This window comes from Planococcus citri, chromosome 1 (genome assembly GCF_950023065.1).
Source record: "Planococcus citri chromosome 1, ihPlaCitr1.1, whole genome shotgun sequence".
Classification (NCBI taxonomy): Eukaryota; Metazoa; Arthropoda; class Insecta; order Hemiptera; family Pseudococcidae; genus Planococcus; species Planococcus citri.
In genome coordinates, this window is record NC_088677.1 from 45,859,546 (window position 1) to 45,877,423 (window position 17,878).

The 17,878-nt window shown below is 33.1% G+C and overlaps 3 protein-coding genes and 1 long non-coding RNA gene across 6 annotated transcripts; 2 read left to right on the top strand and 2 right to left on the bottom strand.

The window, feature by feature from the left end:
- Positions 1–7,428: 7,428 nt before the first annotated feature.
- On the top strand, positions 7,429–9,603 carry Spase22-23 (Signal peptidase complex subunit Spase22-23). The gene is made up of 5 exons (XM_065345435.1): positions 7,429–7,903; positions 8,096–8,169; positions 8,342–8,430; positions 8,496–8,599; positions 9,249–9,603. The coding sequence occupies exons 1-5, from the start codon at positions 7,761–7,763 to the stop codon at positions 9,376–9,378; spliced, it is 540 nt and encodes a 179-aa protein (XP_065201507.1). The 5' UTR covers positions 7,429–7,760; the 3' UTR covers positions 9,379–9,603.
- A 463-nt stretch (positions 9,604–10,066) lies between these two features.
- LOC135832283 (uncharacterized) lies at positions 10,067–11,418 on the top strand. The gene is made up of 3 exons (XR_010556291.1): positions 10,067–10,698; positions 10,969–11,265; positions 11,345–11,418. It is a non-coding gene; the product is annotated as an uncharacterized LOC135832283 (long non-coding RNA).
- Fgop2 (Fibroblast growth factor receptor 1 oncogene partner 2) lies at positions 11,418–13,803 on the bottom strand. Its single transcript, XM_065345434.1, has 5 exons — positions 13,612–13,803; positions 13,359–13,498; positions 13,032–13,283; positions 12,827–12,952; positions 11,418–12,747 (listed from the first exon to the last, which is right to left on the bottom strand). Exons 2-5 carry the CDS (start codon positions 13,491–13,493, stop codon positions 12,652–12,654), a joined length of 609 nt encoding a protein of 202 aa, XP_065201506.1. The 5' UTR covers positions 13,494–13,498; positions 13,612–13,803; the 3' UTR covers positions 11,418–12,651.
- A 1,216-nt stretch (positions 13,804–15,019) lies between these two features.
- On the bottom strand, positions 15,020–17,742 carry lic (dual specificity mitogen-activated protein kinase kinase lic). 3 transcript variants are annotated; one of them, XM_065345433.1, is made up of 8 exons: positions 17,493–17,742; positions 17,238–17,312; positions 17,102–17,165; positions 16,870–17,035; positions 16,565–16,801; positions 16,300–16,479; positions 16,006–16,223; positions 15,020–15,926 (listed from the first exon to the last, which is right to left on the bottom strand). In XM_065345433.1, the coding sequence occupies exons 2-8, from the start codon at positions 17,242–17,244 to the stop codon at positions 15,794–15,796; spliced, it is 1,005 nt and encodes a 334-aa protein (XP_065201505.1). In that variant the 5' UTR covers positions 17,245–17,312; positions 17,493–17,742; the 3' UTR covers positions 15,020–15,793. The 3 variants fall into 3 exon arrangements, with proteins under 3 accessions (XP_065201505.1, XP_065201504.1, XP_065201502.1); XM_065345432.1 differs by having other exon boundaries at positions 17,432–17,742; XM_065345430.1 differs by having other exon boundaries at positions 17,406–17,742.
- Positions 17,743–17,878: the final 136 nt, after the last annotated feature.

Consider the following 17,878-nt stretch of genomic DNA (forward strand, 5'->3'; position numbering starts at 1 on the left):
TTCTTCGTCGTATTCCAGGGTTAAGTATCGGTAGATTATTGACATGTGAAAATTTAAATTACGTATTTATTACGATTTCATTGAAATTCAATTTTCAAGAATAATCACTAAGTAATGTATTCAATTGATCTAGTTAAATTGGTGCCTTTATAGAACGATTTTACTATAATTTTGCTCAAATTGGAATGAAGGGTGACGATTATCAACACCAGTTTAGAGTACCTACGAGTATTTATCGTTGCGATGGCCGCATATATTCACTACCTTATAATTTGGTCCGATCAACATCATTAGGTAAGTGTTGCGTTTTTCATATCTCTTTACCTCTAGTGTAATGAGAATGCAAATTTGCATATACTCTTTGCATGAGAACTGTTTCGTAAGAAGATAACATTATAATTTGTCAAAAGACGTAGGTAATCATTTTTAAATTTGGTACAATTTTTCATTGTATATTTTTTGAAAAAATGACCGAGTGACTGTAAACTTACTCGTAGATAACGAACAACGATTATAAAGAACAAACCGTAGGGCATAGAATACGCAACCCTTATCTATATGGACGTTGTAAGAATTGCCTATCATTTAGCCGTAAATAAAAAACTTTCCTTTGGTAAACAAGATTTGGGTATTGATGAAAATGAAACATCCATTGTTTGGTTTCTCTCTTGTAATTATAAAATAAAATTCCAACTCATTACCATAAATTACAGGAATGACTTTTGCACGTGAAATGGTGTTAGATTCAACCCTTACGAGTCTTTCAATGTTCCTACCTACTCCAATTGTCGCATTCTCTCGGTGAGAGACAAATGTATGTAGTTGCAGGGTTACTTCATTATGAATTCTTGACATACGCGCGTATTTGTTTAGATCATCACAGTATTTGTACGGTCGGACGGTACGAGTACATTACTCACCAGCAGACTATCAATGATGGTTTTTGGGTGTGCTCTAATAAAATATGAATCATGATCTTATGGAAAGGTGCCTAATTTGGAATGACTTGATAATTTTTGCATTGAAAACTCATGTAATAGGTATGATATCTATGTAGGTAACACGTAAGTGTGCCTTACGAGCCTTACAGCGATAGTAAAATAAGTAAGTATCTATACATAGTATGTATAATATACATACATATAAGAGTATTATAATCAGGTGCATAATATAGGTACATAGTATGATGGACGTATGAAATTTATTAAAATAGTTGTACCTACTAATTTAATTTAATTTCACCGAGAAATCGTAACGTTCAATTTCTTTTAGGCTGGTAAAATTATACAATGTACTTACTATGGCTAAATACGTAGGTACCTACGTATTACGAAATTAAGTACCTACCATATTTTTTTGCTATACCTACCACGATTATCTTCGCGTAAATAAGTAGGTACCTATCTGAGTAGAGGTACCTCTACCCATCAAAGTACCTAACCTATAGCATTGGTTCAGTGACAAATTTTGTCTGTTACGAGTATAAATAGCTCATGTGGGTGCTGAAGAAAGTCATTTCGGTAAGCCAGTATCATTGTAAGTAAGAAGTTGGTCACGATTTTATTTTCTTTCAGGCTTAGCCGAAGCGGTAATTAATAAAAACAATATTAGGTTTTAATAATGATTGTGCTGTTCGTATCCTACTTCGCGTATACCTCGTATAACGAGAACGACAACGTCTGCAGCTTGTCGCAGCATGAGGAGGGTCAATGGAAAACCTTGACTCGTTGAATAATACCCACCTTTAGGTACTTATGTATATGCCTACGTGAAGCAATAATTTAAATCATTCGTGAAATAAAACTGTAACAATTTGGATTCTTTGTACGAGCATCCGCCAATTTTGGAATTGTCTTCTCCAAAACGTAGGTGGAAGATATTTCAAAAACTTTTCTTTCGCCGGAGCAATTGATGGAACGTGACCGTGAATATCACAACCGGGATAAAAACAATACATTGTATGCGTGAAATGAAATTCATAAGTACCTTATTACTAGACCCTGCGACTGCCTACTAATAGGCCAACTAGTGATGCAAATTGAAATTACATATTACCTGAAGTACCCATTATGCTAATTTGATTATTTGTATCAATTTACGGATTTTTAGGTACCTAATTTGTAACCTGAATTGTACTTACCCATAAACGTTTCAGTTTATAGTCAAAGATTCTGATAATATTAGAATTAAGTAGATACGATGAGTAGGTACTAGGTACCTCTACCCAGTTGCCTATAAAAGTTACATTGATGAGAAAATGTAGGTACCTAGGTACTTTGAATCTCGTACACGCAGTGTGAATATTATCTTGCTATATTTTAAAAGTCTCATGTGTGTACGGTTACATGTACATAAAGGATACATCGTCGTCGTGGTTCCTTGTCCTTTACAGGACATTGGAAATCGCATTTTTGTGGTACCCTTACAGGGTGAGGCGAATGCCTATTGCCACTGCGATTATTCTGGGGAATCGACGTTGTTTCGAGCTTCCACTAGTAGTTTCCCGTTGCTTTCTAGTGACATCTACACAAGCACCTTGGAGCTAGCCGGGTAGTTTAGAGACCCTGAGCTCCTCAGTGTTGACCTCTATAGACGCTCGAACCAGTTTCAGCTTTTTGATTCTGCTAACAGATGGCGTGCATTGTCTGTTAGCTCGGCTAAACTGGTAGTCCCCGGTACTTGGCGTGTAATGTTGATAATTGCACGAAAGATTTTTTAATTACACGCACAAGCTTGCCTCTGTAGCTGGGTTTGAACCGGGTACCTCGTGAACGGAGGTCCGCTGCTCTACCTACTACGCCACCGAGGGACTTTAAAGGATACATAGGCCTATGAAAATGTTCAATTTTCTTTTATTTACCTACCTATTTACGTAGAGGATGTACCATATTCGCTATTCAATTGTGAAGTATACCTACCTAGTTATTTTTTCTAAAATACGCGATCAAAATGGCCATATTTTAAATTTTGAAAAGAAGGCGGACATTATTGCTAGGTAATCAATAATCATCTTCCAGCAACATCAATCTTGAAAAAACTAAGAGATGACAATTATGTTGTCGAATGTCTAGAAAACTGATCTAAATTCATCCCTGAGCTGTTGAAGTCGAATTAAATTGTTTAAATTGAAACGAATTGTGTCTGTTCTTGGGTAAGAGGATCACGAGGTGAGTGAGTATTTTATGTAGGTACTTCTATATACATACTCGTATACCCGGTTGGCAAAACGGCATTTTTTAGACAGTGCATCTGAATAGGGATCTGACCACATATCAGTCAGAATGTATTTTCTGACTGCCAAAACGGCAATATCTGACTGTGGTTCTGAGTGTGGATCTGACTAGTCAGATCCACGCTCAGATCTCCACTCAGTCTTCTGACGAGTCACCGCCATCTTGGAATTTCAAAAAAATACTTGTTTCTGATTGGTTGATTGTAGTCAGACTGCGAATCTGACTGTCAAAACGGCAATTTCTGACTGCAGAAATGATTAGTCAGATATCACCAGAAATGTGCCAATCGGGTATATAATTCAGTTATTTCAACAGTTGAAACAATGAAATGAAAAGAGAGTGTTCCTAAGTTCTATAAATAGGTAACTAGGTAAGGAAATATTTTTTGTACAGATGAAGCCTTCCTATTCAAAATTTGCCATTTGGTATTGCCATTTCTAATAATTCTATAGAGTATAGGTATCTATCCAACAACGAACACGTAAACTATGTAGGTACCAAAAATGATCTTCAATTTCTATAGTATGTGTTAATTTTTGGTAATTTTTACTTAATGCTTTCGCATTCAAAAAGCAGACCCAGCCATCAAAATAATATTAGATATAAGTAAGCAGATAAATAAGTAAATAAAAATGCAGACAATCAATTCTTGAATCTCCTTATGATTAAAATACCAAGACCTATCTCCGATAAAGATGTAAGTGCCTACTTACTACTTAGCATAGAATGATCAATTGATCATGAGAAGGTAAACAAAACATACCTATTAATTTTATTGTAGAGAGAATAAGCGAGGTTAATTTCTTAATACACAAGCCTTTATTTCTAGTTGAAAATAATCTTGCGATGAGTTGGATAAGTCTTCCTGAGAGTAAACGAAAATAGATGCAGTTATACACCTACACATAATGAATTAACTGAACATAACGTCCTCTTTTCTCATAAAAATATTCTTACTTTCTTCTGTTATTTATTCTTCAACTCTTAATAATGATGAGAATAATTTAATGTGTTTTTACACTGCTGTATGAAATTGAAACGTAGGTACCTCATTTAATTACCAGTACATTGTACTTATGTAAGCGAAGTAGGTATGGATGTTTAGTCTACCTGCAAATATCAAATAATCGAAGTATCCACCTATACTTACATACCTATACGTACAATTCGGGAAAGGTACATGTGATTTTGTACTTACCACTCGCGAAATATCAGAATCAAATTTTCATTTCGAATTTGAGACAACGAAAATTGGGCGTTTCTTGAAAAGCATGTTAAATGTTGTATCATGTCCGATCCGAACTGTCCGGACTATCGCTTTAAACTGTGTACAAAAGTTTGCACGAAATGCGAAATAACCAAAAAAAAAATAAACCGTGTATAATTTGGGACATCTTATGATCCTCGACTTCAAATTGCAATGTGGATCTAATATGACTTTCATTCTCTCATCAAGCTTAATCGCTGAATAATTTAAAAAAAAAAAAATAGTATCTGATTGTAAAATAAAAATATCAGTTCGAACGAAGTAAACAACCAATCATCTGTGACTGTGACTGAAGGTCGAGAATTCCAAAGATGAGCTAAATAATCCTACTCACGTGCTCCTTTATTGTATACCTCAATTTCGCCCATTTGTGCGTGAGAATCAGGGGAAAAACGATTCAAAAAAATGTTTGCAGCAATTATACTTACTTAATTATTTATATGTACTTTAATATGCATCATTTTTTTTTAAATTTACAGCAATCCTGATACTTTGCGTATAGTTGACTTCGTATAAACTGATGTTTATATTTACAATCAGCGGTATCATTTTTATAAAATCATGCAACGATTAAATTTGGCAAAAAATAAAAAATAATTAAATCGTTCAGTTTTTGATTTTTTTTTGGGGGGGATCCACTTTACAATCTCAACAATCTGAAGTTGAGGATCACAAATATCTCAATTTTACACACTTTTTTTGTTATTTCGTACTTCATACAACCCTTAATTTGTAATTTTGTACACAGTAGAATGCGTGGTTCGATTCGGTCCGAATATTTCGATTCCCGAATAGTATTTTCAGCTACAAAAACTATTTTTCAATTTTTTTAAATAAATCGCCATCGTGAAATTATTTTTCATTGTTGTCAAAGCATAAGTAATTTACTATGTTGGGCTTTGGGGTGGGAAGAGGGTGTCACATAATTCACAACTCACTCATTCGAAAATCTCAACCGAAAAAACCGAAAACTTCTCATTTCATTCTTGACGCTAGAGTTCGATTTTTTAATCAAAAATCAAAACAGTATTACGTTCGTTCAGTCGTTCACCTTTGTGTTTTGAGTTCACTGTTCAACGGAAATGGAAGTACATATACGTATATGTAGTTACCTTGGTAGTAGGTACTGTAGCTACATGCACTTTGATTTCTTTTATGGTTTTCAATTAGGTAGCCTAGTTTTAGAAGATATCTTCAGTTCGCCAATGATTTTTTTAAAACTTGATGTTTCATTCGAAAAGTTGAGACACAACTCATAAATACGCTAAATTATGTTTTATGTACCTACATCGTAAGTACCTACTAAAAGCAAAACAGCCTACATTATCCCCTAAATAAGTACAAAACAAAATGTACCTACGCGCGCGCTTTAAAATTTGATTTACCTACTTATAATACATATGGGATTATTCTTCATACTCTTACCTTATGTACTTCACGCTAATGAGTGGATATTCGCGAAGATTTCAGGATCGTCACGCAGGAAAAAACGAAATCGTAAATTATTTCTACAACGAAGCTACTCTTACAGTATTATTATTAAACGGAGATCACATACCTGATATGAGTGATATGAAACAAAAGCTCACAAAAAGTGAAAAAAAAACAAGTAGGTAGCTATAATTGAGGAGCTTGGTTACAAAGTTAGACAAACGCCACAGGGTTGATTTTGAGAAAATCCATGTTTTTTGTTACAAAAATATACAGCATTGTAATGGCGGGGGATATTTGACAAATTGTAGTGATGATACTGAGTAACAAAAATACAAAAAATATCCTTCCACCATCACCCCCCACTACTAATAAAAAGAACCTGAAAATGCACTTGTCTGATTTTGAAACCAAGATGAAGATAATTTGAAAGTGAAGCTGTCTAGATCAGTTAGGTTTTGATACTTATAGGATTTTTAACCCTCTTTCCATTTCTGAGGTCCCTTAGTTTCAAAATAGTACCTACATAAAAGGTCAAAAAACGCGATCAAAGTTGCGCCTCAGTTTCAAACACGGACATGTGAACATTATCTTAGTTTCAAAATGAGACATATCCTATCATCGTAGTTTCAAAAACAGACATATCCAGGATATGTCTGTTTTTGAAACTAAGAAAATTTGCACATGTCTGTGTTTGAAACTAAGGCAAAACTTTGAGCGCGTTTTTTACCCTTTTACCGTTTACGTACTATATTGAAAATAACAGACCTCGGCAATGAAAAGAGCGTTAAAAATCCTATAAGAATTAATATCTAACTCGATTTTTGTAGAAGTGGCGTTTGTCTAACTTTGTAACCAACCTCCTCAATTATTTTAGTGCTGTCTTACGAAATGAAAATATGTTCCTTTCCTGGAAACCATTGCCATTGCCCATTATATTTAATTTAAAATTTCATCAATTGACAATTTTTTGAATTTTTCATAATTTTAATTGGCAATGTTTTGTGGGGTTGAGCTTGATTAATGATTCGATTTGATATGATTTTTTTTGTCACATCACATGCAACTGCATTGACTCATTGAGTTGAGCTTGGGGATATGGTTTGAACTTTGAATGTTGTAGCCTGTAGGTTGGGTTGTGTTGTATTGTAGTAGTTATTGACCTTTGAAAAATTGAAGTTGAACATTGAACTTCGATTAGAAGACGTGTGTAGAGGTAGACCTTTCCTAATTTAAACCCCAGCTCAAACACATCAACTTTGCCAATGCCATTATAATTATAATTTGAATTTGAAAATGAAAACTCAAAAATGAAATTCATATTATTCAACTTCAACTTTCAAGTAAAAAAAAAAATAAAAATTCACCTATACAAGATGTACGTAGCTACGCACATGAATCAACAACAACAAGGCTAATTTTCAGAGTGTAGCGCTTCCTGTTTCGTACACGTAAGTTTAAAACAGTTGAGGGATTTTAACATTGCAACATGTTCTAAATAATATTCGGTTTTATTCAATTATAATCGCTATTCTTCTTTATTTTTCCATCCATAGCCCACCTTTATCCAGTAAAACTTGATATGTTCACTCTCTCAAAAACCAATTTTCGATAATTACGTATTGATTTCCATTGCAGCTGCAAGTCATATCGCCTAACGAATTAAGTTTTTGTTAATGTAGCAACAATGGGCGACTCAAACATTTTTGGAAAACGACAACGAAATAGCGGTATGATGATAACAATGTGATTACTTGTCTCGTCAATGATTTACAAGTTCTGAGTTTATCCTGATAGTCCTTATTATTAATTATTAATTAGTTATTAAAATGCATTCATTTCTAAGCCGCGCAAATGCAGTTTCCGCGTACGCCTTGAGCGTATTAGCATGCGTGACTTTCATGTGTTTCCTATCAACGCTCTTCATCGATTACAGAACTGAAGCTTCAATTAATACAGTTAAAGCTATTGTGTACGTATTTAATATTTTCACCTTCAATGATTTCATATTTTTTTGACGAAATTGGATCATGGGTCAACTTAATGCTATGCTGTTACACTCGTGTCGTGTGTCACTCGATCATCGATCATCATCTTACGCATACCGCTTGGTTCAATGAAGTTCATGCCAACAATATTTATAATGTATTTATTTCATTTTCAGGAAAAGTATTTCCAATTACAATTCTGAGAGACAAACCAATGATCTTGGACATATTACCATTGATCTCAAAGCTGATATCCTTTTTCACTATTGTACCTAAACATTAAATTATGTATTTATGTTCTTGCCATGTAATGTGTATACGTGGTACCGTGGTACGGTTTGTTGATATGGCAGAGTAAGATAATTACAATAATGAATATTACTTTTAGCACAATCCTCGTATTTCCCTTAACTCAGGTATACATTTAACGCCATTATTCAACTGGAATGTGAAGCAGCTTTTCGTATATTTATATGCAGAATACGAGACACCATCAAATTCCCTAAATCAGGTAAAATTTTCACAATTTTATAAGTCCTGCGTCATTTTTTCCTTACCGATTTTCCTTATTTTTAGGTCATTTTGTGGGACAAAATAATCAAACGTGGCGATAAAGCGAATTTAAATTTGAAGAATATCAATGTGAAGTATTACTTCTGGGATGACGGAGCGGGTTTAAAGTAAGTTCTAATAAGTGATGTAATAGTTATTAGCCGGATACCTATTCATTTTACCCTTCATTATATTAGAGGTAGGATCTTGAATCCCGCAGAATCCTGTTTTAATAATTTGACTCATGTTCGTGGCTTAACTCTAAAATTTTCTCAAAACTACCGGTTGGACGATAAATATGTACATATGTAGACAGCGGGTAATGCAACTTACCTAGAAATAAAAACGTCACTCTATTATCTAAGATGATCAATTTCCACTAGAATGATGGATTAAATAGCGTAAAATCATCTTGAAAAATTTTACTGCAGAAGGTATGAAATAATATTCGCATCTAGCGTTATTTTTCAAAAATGTAATTATTGGAGCTTTTTCTGTGAGAGCAACGCAATGAGAATTTCTCGTAAATCGCATCACTGCTGTCTGGGTATTAATAGTCCACCGGTCATCGAGGTCTTTAAAAAAAATACAAAATATATTGTTGATATTTCCGATGGTAAGTCCATAGAGGAACGATGCGATATGTCCTTTTGTGATTATCCAACAGTTATGTTATGATCCATATACCAATAATTTTCATACCAATAATAGATATTCAGTTTTTACAATTTAAAATGACAACGTAATATTTAATGAGGTTTTTCTTTTTCATTTTAGGGGAAATAAAAACATTACATTAACATTATCGTGGAATGTGATTCCAAATGCTGGTTGTCTTCCTCATGTGAATGCTATTGGTCAACATTCCTTCAGTTTCCCAAATGAATATACTGTTGCAAAACAATGATGGTAGAGCTTATAATCTCAGGTTTCGAATGTAAAATATTATTCTGCTATACTACGATAAGTACGGCCAAACACGAAGTACGATCTCGCTTTTACGTTACAAAATAAGTTCGAGGGTTTTTTTTGGAATTTTTGTTTCATTCACCATAATAATACATCAAAGATTTTGTTTTCGATGTTGTGTAAAAACCTTAGAACGTGTAGTTTATGTAAATTTTTGCTTCGGTTGTTTGTTTTTGTTGAAATGTAGTTCACTTTTTTGTTACAAAATGTGTTATTTAAACCAAACCGCTGTGTTTTATTGCGTTTAGGGGTATAAAAGTTTATGACATCATTTTACTTTTTTTTTTGTATAGAATTTATAATATTTATGAGTGTGTAATTATGTATTCTTGAATAAACATTTTTTTAAAAAAAGGTAATCTCTTTTTAAATAAATTTTATCAGTTGATTGAATCTTACATATAAAATGAGATACATATTCGATTACAACAGACAGTATAAATTATTGTTGGAAATCATTTGAAATATAGTCAGCATTGATGCAACAATGACGCAGACCAATGTTTTGCTTGACCAATCTGAGGCAGCCATCATGCTCTTAAGATTTTTAGGCCTCTTTCCTTTGCAAATTAAACACGTAGGTAAGTTATTCAAACTGAGTATCTTATATTCGTACCTGTATTTTTTATAGTCGGCATTTATTTTTTTGGTTTTGCAGAAGAATTCAAAACTAGAAAAATTATTGTGCCGATGTTATACTTCATTCTACTCTATACATTTTCAATGTTCATTTCCACTCGTCAAATGTTTCGTCGAGTGTTTATAATATCTTCGAAAAAATGTGATTTCGATTGTCTAATATTTTCAACGGCAACCCTTATCGTTCTGGTTCCAACAATGCTAATTCCTTTTGCATTTTGGTTTCACACTAAACGTGCAGTTGTGTTCTGGGAAAACTGCTATGATTTTCAGGTTGTATTCACCTTAATTTTATAGCACTGTTGACAATTACGGGTGCAAAAAACGAATGATATTCGATCATCAATTACTCAACTTGCAGATTCGTTATGAATTACTAGTGGGAAATCCGATCAGAACTCAAGATAAAAAATTCATCACTTTTTTTGTGATTATTTCTGTAATCATTGTTTTACTGGTGACCACTCTTCCTTCAGCATTCATATCAAGTTTTCATTTTGTTGCCACATCGACGTATTACATCGTTTTCGGCGGTTTTATTGCAGGTGTTGCTTACTGGTTATCAGGCTGCTTATTTTTAAAACAAGTAGCTGATAATATTATAATATTCATGGACAAGGTATGCTATTGCAATCATTTTGTGATAAATCGACTCAATTTTTTTTTTCAAACTTCACTGGGTAGGCTAATTATATTTCGAATGTTAGTTACACTGGAAACGTTTTTCATTTTTTTGGAGAACAACGAAGAGGAAAAGGGTACCTAAATAGTTTAATGAAGTTAGAAAAGCCTATGCATTCATCCTATATACCTCCAAAATAAATTTAAAAAAAAAACAAATACGTCGTAGTTAGGTACGGTACTAATGAATTTTCTTTAAACATTACAGTCATTTACGGCATGGTTAGTTCGAAAAAAAAACATCGCAATTTGTTACGAATTATGGGCAGCAGCGCAAGACTTATTAAAAGAGTTTGGAAATTCTATGGAATCATTTATAATGATTTATGGATTTACATTGATGCTTACCATGTTAAACGCAATGTATGGCTTTGTATCTCAGTTATACACCACTGAGCTATATAGCAAAAATATAAGGCATGCTTGCGGGCATTTCATCTTGTTTCTTTGGAGCTCTACATTGATTTTTGTTATTAACGAATCATCATATCAAGTGATTAATACGGTAAGAAAATTCTACATTTTGATTCCTTTCATCACATAAACAGACTGAACCTAACGTTTTTGATTTTTTTTTTTTCAAGTTCACCAACAAATTTAAAGCATTTCTGTTTTTCATGAACATGAATCATGTGAGCACTGCGACAAAAAATGAAGTAAAGTTTATTCTATTTAATTAAAAAAATATGTACAATTTAAAATAACATAGGTTTACCCAATTTTTTTCAAGTTAAACATGACGGTATGTCGATTAAAAATCATCAAATGATGGTCGTATAATAGGTATCAATTAATCGGCCATTTCTTTGCATAAAACCATCAAAAGCTAATTTGCCTTTCCACAAAAAAAAACCGTAGGTACCGCACACAAAATAAGCCTTGACCAGTCTTACGTAGGTCTAGGTATTATAATAAGATTGAACCCAAATTAAATACCAAAAACCAATACTTAATTCTTCGTTTAATTTTAAATCAAAATCATTTGGAATACATCAATAAGAAGTTGATTTTGTCAAGCTATTCATAACTTTTAATTTTTTTAGGTGGCTGAATTCTATCAGATATTTCGTAATACAAATCCCAAATTGAGTTTTTCCGGTTTTAATGAATTTTCTAGAGCATTTTTCATAACGGTGAGTGACGTTGTAATGGCAAGAATTAAACATAAGATTGTTGTTTTGAATTTAAAATCGAACCAAATGTTTACAGATTCTCAGCGTCATCATCACTTACATGGTTATAATGCTTCAAATAAGAAATGATTACCTGTTATCCCAAAAACAAATGCTCATCAATACGCATCCGACGTTGAATTGCACACGTTAGATTAATCACATTTCATGCATTGAAAACGTTCATTATGGCATTTTACTATAAACATTAATACGTGACGACATGTGACAATTCGCCATGGACTGTATCAAATTATATGCGATAAAAATAAAGATTTTATAGTGGCGCAAAAATTGTGTCACATCAATGATTTTCACCATTTATCAACATTTGCAAAGAAAAAGAGAACATGTTTTTAAAATTAACGTTTTTACCGTAAAAAAATTGTATGGCACTAAGTATAAATATTAAATAGATTATAGAAGTAGGTTCTTCAACATTGGAAATAAGATTTTAAAAAGTGAGTAGCAAACGCGGAACTATAAGAACTAGAATTATTCTTGAAAAAATTGAAAAATCGCGAATTGGAAATTTAATTTTTTTACAACCATTTCTTTTTGATTTCCAAATTTCAAAAAAAGGGTGGCTACTTTACATGTGATTTATATAATTGGTGTAGGTAAATTGAAAAAAAAATCAACTCGTAATTAAATAACAAAAAGAACATTATGCATTAACATTAAAGTAAGTAATTAGAATAAGGTCGAATAAATGGTAATCATGATGAACTATCGGTGGTGGGTTCAGTAACAGCATCTTTAACGGCTTGAACAGAGCCAAACTGATTCGATATGGCTAACAATTCTCTTAACCCCTGTGGAAATTACCGTAGGAAAAACAGAGCTTACCAAGTATATAATAGGTACATCAATTAACAGTAAGCATAAGCATACCTGATTTTCAGTTCTTAGCCTTGAAATAATTTCTTCGAGATGTACTTCTTTTTCTTCGACATAACTCGCAGCTTGAATCATTACGGCAGCCATTTCATTTATTTTTTCAGTTTGTGCTTCAATTATCTATCAGCAAGAATTAGGCCACATTAGTGTTCATGATAAAAAACACATTTCGACGGAGACAAATATATGTACTACGTACTTTATTTTGATGCTCACTGCATAATTTTCTAAAATCAACTTTATTGGCAGCAACTAATTGAGCTGTGTGGGATCTATACTTGGACATTATAAGTTCAACAGCATTTTGGTAATCTCGTAAAGCAATTTTCAGCTCTCTGTTTTCAATTTGCAGTTCTCGTAACTGACGGCTTTCCTGCTGAAGTCCTGCAATTATTTCCCCATGCGGGCCTTGTCTTGCATTTTCATTCAGTTCAGCCAAATCATCGGCATACTGAAAAAAATTAATTCTTGGATTAATCAATGGAATATCCTAGTGATTAAGGAACAATTAATCGAACAAATATACGTGTTTCATAGCATCTATTTGTTTATAAACAGATTGAGTTTGTGAAAGAAGCACATCTGCTGCGGTATCATGCTCTTTTAATCTGTCGGATAGTTTCTTAGCATCCATCAAAATCTGCTGTATTGTTAATGACATGATTACTGTGAAACAAAAATGTGAATATGACGTTCAATTTTCAGCCTACAATGTTCTTCAATAAGGCACGATTTATTAAATTTGCTCAACAGACAGAAGAAAATGGATAAACACTTACAAGTTCAGAGTAATTCTTTCAGTGCTGGAAATATTTGAAAGAAGAATGTAGCAAACGTAGTGATTCATAAATGGAATAATTCAGGATGAAAACTTAACGATCTATGCACTATTACTTCTTAGATAAAAAAATATGCAATTTTCACTGATAATTTCCTACACAACACAGCTGTTCCATGGGGAAAAAACACAACCAACTACATACATAGACATACGATACGTCATCTTCAACAACCATTAAAAGCGAGGTGGCCAACGGTAGGGAACACAAACCGTAACCATAACTAATAATATTATGCTCGAGCTCGTACGTGTACGTACGTGGTGTATTAATTTCTAATTCAAATCAGGGCTGTTAATACGAAACGAAACGAAACGAAAGACACGGAACGAAACGGCAATTTTTTCCTCTGGACACGAAACGAGACACGAAACGAAACGAATCAAAAAAATTACACGAAACGAAACGTTATAACGAAACGAATCATTTCTGTTTCTTCAATTTTTGGATTTTTATTGCAAGTTTTTTTGTAAATTTTGACCAAATTTTGCCAAATTCACTCAAATTTCATCCATTTAGAGTCTTTAGAGGGGTTCTCTTCTGAATTTAACAATTTATCAATAAAAATGTCCGCTTTTTTCACTTTTTTGGCTGAAAGGAAACGAAACGAAACGACACGAAACGGCACGAAACGAAATGATACCACTTTTATGGAACGAAACGAAACGTTATAACGAAACAGTTTGGTTCAAAGAGCTCAACCGAAACAAAACGATACGTTTACGTTTCGTGTCTAACAGCCCTGATTCAAATAAAATGGTATAAATTTATTATTTATTTAATTTAACCAAATTTGAAGGCCGAAGACCTAAATCCCGAACTGGCGACCTCCGAAGTTGATTAGTTGACGTAATGACGTATGATGTTGATGTTGAACTTGAATGACCGAAGTTCAAAACTTCAAACTCATTCATTAAAGTTGAAATAAAACTAGGAGAAAAGTTGATATTAATAAGGTGATAGTTATCGAAACTTGAATTTTTGAATTACGTAAAATTGACAGTCTACTAGGTAGTGGAGTGCAATAGAAAATGGAATTTTTTCTCTGTTTTACGATAGATAGGTCTTATCCCAAGTCTTAATCTCCCAAGCACTTTGTTACGTAGGTACATCAATAAACTTCCTCAATAAATCTCGTTTTTGTTGGAAACAATTACTCATTCATGGATGATAGAATAAGGTGAAAAACGAGAAGTAAAGTAAATACCAAGTAGATAAATGTACGATAGTACGAACTAGAAAGTCAACTCAGTTTACTGAACCGAGGCAAATCATAAACTGCCTCAAAAACGATGTTAAACCTCAGTTAAATTAAATACGAACTAGTTTTAATATCAAAACAAAAAGAAACTAGTTTACTATATAATTGAGAAAAATGTGGTAAAACATCATTAAAATAACTGACACTTCTTAGATTCTACTTTCCATGAACACTTACTTATATTTTGGTGATCATGAAAGCTCGAAATAGGTTCCAAAATAAATTTCTAACCGCTAATTAGACACACAAGTATATTTTTTACGCTTACGCAAATATCATTAATTCATTATTGCACATAGAAATTCTTGAAAGTTACAAGAATAAGGCGACAAAAACACCAGAATCTGCATTCTTTTTCTTAAAAAGAAAAAATGAAACGCATATACGTACAGGCAATCACCAACAGCTAGGTTACATTAACATAATTAGTACTGCGTGAACAAATTCTACAATGAAACATTAGTCAATCTACATGGTTTAGTGAACATCACAAATTACTAATGACGGATTCACATATAATGTTAGCAGTCGTAAACCACTAACATTTAATTATTCAGTAATATTTCAATATACCTCCCTTCTTATTTTATTTCATCCATAAAACACACACAATACACTTCATAGTGAATTACAAGATATTAAAATTAAAAAAAAAATTATATCGCTATTGATTCAAAATACTGAATTATTCATTTCTTTAATATCTGAATCAATGTGACGTATAAAACAATTATGACAGTTACATTATTACATTAAATATAAAATCTTTACAAAATTGATGTTCCACATCAACTTACATATTATTAGGAGTAATAATGTGATGACTTAAAAAAACAAGTTATTGCCATAAGACACACAAAATTAATCCTTAATATCGAGTATTTCTGTCACAAATGAAGAAATAAGTTCGCGTTCATGATGGCTATGTGAAATGCAGAACGGATGGTTCAATAATTGTTGATAATTTGGCCTAAGATTATAATCTTTTTTCAAACTGAAAAATGTTACCAAATTATAATTTCACGCAATAAAATATCGAACAAATTAGAAAAGTAAAATGAAATTTTCCTCACCATAGACATACAAAATTTTCAAAATAAGAAGTAAACTTGTTCGGAGGAAGGCTCGGTGGATCATCTTTAACAACCTGTTTCAGTTGCTCAAAAGGAGTTCCCCATGTATCATACGGAAATCTTCCAATGGCTAATTCAATTAATGAAATCCCCAAGCTCCAAACATCACTTCGGATATCATAATTTGCAGGATTACCCGAAGGGTCTATCCTTTCTGGCTATTTTTCAAGAAACAAACTCATAGAGACTTCATTCTTTTCCTTTTAATTTAAGAAGACGATCAGTTTTACTCACTGCCATATATGGTTTACAACCAGCATCGATCGTTTTGGCTACAGAATCAACAAGGTAACCAGAGATACCAAAATCGCACATTTTTACATCGCCAATCCTGCTTATCAATATGTTGGACGGCTTAACATCACGATGAATTACCCGTAATTTAGTATGGAGGTAGTGTAAAGCGTTAACAACCTATAAAAATCAATTTATTATAAAAAAATACAAACACACACTGAAAGAACTGGCCATTCGGCAAAAAGATTAGTTGAATACTTACTGAAACTGTTATTATTCCAAGAATACTTTCTGGTATTTCACGATTATTTCTGTATACCTTATCATAAAATTTATCCAGTGACATATCCATAACTTCCATACATATCCACACATCACCTTCGCGAAATAAAGCACCATAAAACTGCACAGTATATTTACAATCAGAAGTCCGCATAGATATATCTAAATCCATCAATAACCTTTTTTGCTCTTGAGAATTGACTGTTGCTCTAATCCTCTGAAAACGTTGTTCAGTGAAAACTATGAAAAATTTAATGAAAAATTAACACAATACTAAATACATACTTTGACAGCCATAATAGTTCCAGATGGGATATGTCTCATTTTTTCAACGATACCGTAGGCTCCTTTACCCAAATCGCAAATTTTTTCCAAATCATCCGCCTCTACGATAAACGTTTGATCCCTTATCGTTATGGTAGTTTTTCTGTCCAGATTTCGAGGGATTGTTCTAAACACATACATAAAAATCCAGTTTCCAAAACGAAATCAAAGTTTAGATTCTTGAAATACTTACAGATCAGGTTTTTCGACGGGTACAGTCACTTTTAGGCCCGGAAGCTTGCGCATTTTACGAGGTCCTAACGGAAAATTAATATTTATAGATGATAAACATTGTAATGAAACTGTAATATGGACTACATTGAGCTTACCTGACATAGTCAAATTCAAAGCTTCTGTTGAAATGCTGTATTTTGATTATGTTCAGGTGAATACGTTGGTGCAACCTAATGAAGAAGTATCACATAGGTATTGATATATAATCACATGCAAATAAGAGAATACAATAGCGATTATAACTATTTCTCATTTTACTATACCTTTGGTACTTGTTAGAGAAACGTACTTAGAATTACCATTCTCATTCCGAAAAACGAAGCATCTTAGAATTGAAAACATATACCTACTGCAGTCATTTAAATTCGATATGATTTCGGAGTGATTTCCTTTGATAAAATGGACGCAGATTTAATAATATCACCAACGCATATGAAATACAAATATGCAATAATTAAATTTCCAACTTGTGATTACATTCGAGCTCCGAAATTTATAGCAAAAGCGAAGCAGCAAAAAACACAAAATTCCTTATCATTATCACTTTCTGTCTCGAACCGTCCCGCCGTCCCGCGAACTTCTACCTCACCACAGCACGGATGCGCAATGCGCATTGCGTATTCACTGTATTCACAAAGCACCTCAAAGAGCACCCATGGCAGGGCCAGGCTTCATGCATTCTTCTTTCTTCGCATGTGAGGTGAGTGTGTGAGTGAGATGTTGGACTTGCTGGCGA

What these genes read in the sequence shown, in the direction of transcription:
- Spase22-23 (XM_065345435.1), top strand. Translation starts at nt 7,761, where the DNA reads ATGCATTCATTTCTAAGCCGCGCAAATGCAGTTTCCGCGTACGCCTTG. An exon ending in AATACAGTTAAAGCTATTGT is followed by an intron (nt 7,904 to 8,095) that starts GTACGTATTTAA and finishes TTTCATTTTCAG; the next exon opens with GAAAAGTATTTCCAATTACA. An exon ending in TACCATTGATCTCAAAGCTG is followed by an intron (nt 8,170 to 8,341) that starts ATATCCTTTTTC and finishes ACTCAGGTATAC; the next exon opens with ATTTAACGCCATTATTCAAC.
- Fgop2 (XM_065345434.1), bottom strand. Translation starts at nt 13,493, where the DNA reads ATGTCATTAACAATACAGCAGATTTTGATGGATGCTAAGAAACTATCC. An exon ending in GCAGTGAGCATCAAAATAAA is followed by an intron (nt 12,953 to 13,031) that starts GTACGTAGTACA and finishes TCTTGCTGATAG; the next exon opens with ATAATTGAAGCACAAACTGA. An exon ending in GGCTAAGAACTGAAAATCAG is followed by an intron (nt 12,748 to 12,826) that starts GTATGCTTATGC and finishes TAATTTCCACAG; the next exon opens with GGGTTAAGAGAATTGTTAGC.
- lic (XM_065345433.1), bottom strand. An exon ending in TTGGAATAATAACAGTTTCA is followed by an intron (nt 16,480 to 16,564) that starts GTAAGTATTCAA and finishes TGATTTTTATAG; the next exon opens with GTTGTTAACGCTTTACACTA. An exon ending in GTTGTAAACCATATATGGCA is followed by an intron (nt 16,224 to 16,299) that starts GTGAGTAAAACT and finishes CTTGAAAAATAG; the next exon opens with CCAGAAAGGATAGACCCTTC.